This window comes from Chiloscyllium plagiosum, unplaced genomic scaffold (assembly GCF_004010195.1).
Source record: "Chiloscyllium plagiosum isolate BGI_BamShark_2017 unplaced genomic scaffold, ASM401019v2 scaf_1644, whole genome shotgun sequence".
Taxonomy (NCBI): Eukaryota; Metazoa; Chordata; class Chondrichthyes; order Orectolobiformes; family Hemiscylliidae; genus Chiloscyllium; species Chiloscyllium plagiosum.
Genome location: NW_025214230.1, coordinates 31,733 through 34,658, shown reverse-complemented (window position 1 = coordinate 34,658; position 2,926 = coordinate 31,733). Strand labels below are relative to the sequence as shown.

The 2,926-nt window shown below is 57.4% G+C and overlaps 1 protein-coding gene across 1 annotated transcript in view; it reads left to right on the top strand.

Moving 5' to 3' along the window:
• Nucleotides 1-43: 43 nt before the first annotated feature.
• The window catches only part of LOC122547841 (serine/threonine-protein phosphatase 2A 56 kDa regulatory subunit alpha isoform-like), a 27,910-nt gene continuing 25,027 nt past the window's right edge, over nt 44-2,926 (top strand). The window contains exons 1-4 of the mRNA XM_043686415.1: nt 44-166; nt 1,733-1,834; nt 2,312-2,404; nt 2,599-2,729. Of these exons, the coding sequence (XP_043542350.1) occupies nt 44-166; nt 1,733-1,834; nt 2,312-2,404; nt 2,599-2,729 (449 nt within the window). The remainder of the gene's footprint in view (nt 167-1,732; nt 1,835-2,311; nt 2,405-2,598; nt 2,730-2,926) is intronic.

Sequence of the window (2,926 nt, the reverse complement as noted above, 5' to 3'; positions counted from 1 at the left end):
CCCCCCCCCCCGATCAAATGGCATAGCAGACTGGACGGGTCGAATGACCGCATTCTGGTCCGAGATCTTGGGACCGTCTGAGCACGTGCTGCGGTCACTGCACGAGTCAGGGCACACTTGCGTTGGCATCTGTTTACCGGGCGGGTTCTCTCAGCTGCTCCCCGGGGTAAATACGACGGGGTCTTGATCAGGTTGTAGTTCTCGGCGTTTAGCAGAGTGAGGGTTCGATCTTTATTGAAACATCGATCTGTACCGCAGTGGGAACTCGCTCACTGAGCCTCTGAGACCATGGAGACTTCACTCGAGGCTGAAGGTGGGGGAGTGGGGAGCCTGTTGGCTCAGTTGGCAATGCCGAGTGATGCAAAGTGGGTGGGTTCAATCCCCCTTCCTGGCTGAGGTTTTACTGTGAAGGGCTCTCCTTCTCAGCCTCACACCTCGACTGAGGCAGGGTGAATCTCAGGTTAAATGCAATTCTCACCCCCCCACCCCCACCCCCCCATCCCCTCCCCTCGCCCACCTGCACATCCCTGGGCACTATGGGACAATTTAGCACGGCCAATCCACCCTAACCTGCACATCTTTGGACTGTGGGAGGGATCTGGGGGAAACCCACACAGACGTTGGGAGGATGTGTAAACTCTGCACAGACAATCGCCCAAGGGTGGGATTGAACCCAAGCGACCTGTAACCTTGCTGGCTGTACAACAACAACCTGCGCGCACGCAGCGCCTCCTGGGCAGCATGCCATGCTGAGGATTTTCACAGTTGGCTGACTGGTCAGGCCAAAACCGGATTGGAAGGGGGCGTATGCGTCGAAAGGACGCGGGAGGGGATTTCAGGATGGGAACGGGGTGGTGCGGGAGGCTGGATTAGGAGGATCCCCGGATGGCTGGGACAACATGGGAACCAGCAGCAGGATGAGGCTGTTTCAGTCCCTGCTCTGCCGTTCAATCGGATTGTGGCTGATCGAGAGACTCAGTTGCCAGTTCCCCCACACCCTGATGCCCAGTGCCCGAGGAGCTACGCAAACTGTGTTTCTATGGGGCTGCAGAGGGCCGCAGAGATAAGGGGTTAGGAGGCTTTGAGGCCATTCCTCTGGATTTGGCTAACCGACGGTGAGAATTACAAAGTGGAAGCTTTGTCGAACCGTTGATGCAGTGAAGTCAGTGAGCAATCAGGGGAAGGGTTTAGGGCCGGACTGTGGGCCAGGTCAGGACACAAGGCAGCAGAGTTAGAATCACACTGGTCAGTTTTGGTGCTGGAGGGGAGCCCCTCAGGGTCTGAACGGGCCATTGCAAACTGTGGGAATTCAAAACAAGCAGGATATCATTGCTCAGGAACAGGCTTTGTGATGTCTGAGGGTGTTCATATCTCTCATGGTGTACTCCCTGTCATCCCATATGTATGTGTGTGTGTCTCTCTCTCTGTCTGGCACGCGCGCACTCACTCTCTGGCACGTGTGCTCTTTCTCTGTCTGTCTGTGGCGCACGCTCTCTCTCTGGCTCGCGCTCTCTGGCTCGCGCTCTCTGGCTCGCCCTCTCTGGCTCGCCCTCTCTGGCTCGCGCTCTCTGGCTCGCCCTCTCTGGCTCGCCCTCTCTGGCTCGCCCTCTCTGCCGTGCGCCCTCTCTGCCGTGCGCCCTCTCTGCCGTGCGCCCTCTCTGCCGTGCGCCCTCTCTGCCTCTCTGTGGCCCGCGCTCTCCCCTCGTAAATAATGCTGTCTGTGTTTCTTAAGATCTCAGCCAACATATTCCGGACACTGCCACCGAGTGACAATCCAGAGTTTGATCCAGAGGAGGATGAACCAAATCTTGAGGCGTCCTGGCCCCACTTACAGGTGTGTGTGTGTGTGTGTGTGTGTGTGTGCGTGCGCGCCTCTGTGTCTCTTTGTGGTTGGGCGGGGGGTGTTTCTGTCTGTGTGGGGACCAGGGCCCCATCATGGTCCTCTGAAGAATTCATTTCTCAAAACAGTGATCTCTGTCACTCTCCCTCTGTTGACAATGTCCGGGTGGGTGGGTGTCAGTCTGCACGTGCCCCTTCCTCCCCCAGGAGCAGTGTGAGGGTCTGTGCAGAATCTGCCCCCCCTCCCGAGGCTGGGAGCTCATGAGTCGGTGATTGAATGGATTAGCAGCTCAAAGTTGCTAAAGGCGTGGTTGGAATGAGGGTCCGTGTCTCTCGGGAGGTCTGGGGATGTGGGGCTAGGAGGTACAGTGGGATTGGGGTGTGTGTGTAGGGGTGTAGGAAAGGGATGTACAGTGTGGTGCGCGCGCTCTCTCTCTCTCCGTCTCTCTAATCTTCTCCTCTCCACATGCAGCTGGTTTATGAATTTTTCCTGCGGTTTCTGGAGAGCCCAGATTTCCAACCGGCAATCGCCAAGCGATACATCGACCAGAGATTCGTGCTCCAGGTTAGACAGACCCCCACCCCCCACCCCATCATCTTCCCCACCCCCTCACCTTCCCCACCCGCTGCCCCCTTTCCCCAGCATCTCTTCACCTTGAGAATGCAACCCCCCCCCTGCCCCACAGCCAACTGTGAACGCTGCAGGATATATATAAACGTACTTTCTCTCTCTCACTCTGTGTCTCGCTGATGGTGTAGCTCCTGGAACTGTTTGACAGCGAGGATCCCCGCGAGCGGGATTTCCTAAAGACGGTTCTCCATCGGGTCTACGGCAAGTTCCTGGGGCTGCGAGCGTTCATTCGCAAACAGATCACAAATATATTTTTATGGTAAGGGGGAAAACGGGCCCGGCTCATAGACAAGGTGAGGCAGCTCCACCCGCCTCACCCTGACCACCCTCGGTTACAGGGGCCCTGTCATAGACTGCGTGGGTGAGATGGCAAATAAGGACAAGGCTCTCTATCCCCTCACTTGGAGCCCAGTGTCTCGTTTCTCCCCCCCCCCATCTCTTCCCGCCTCCCGGGGC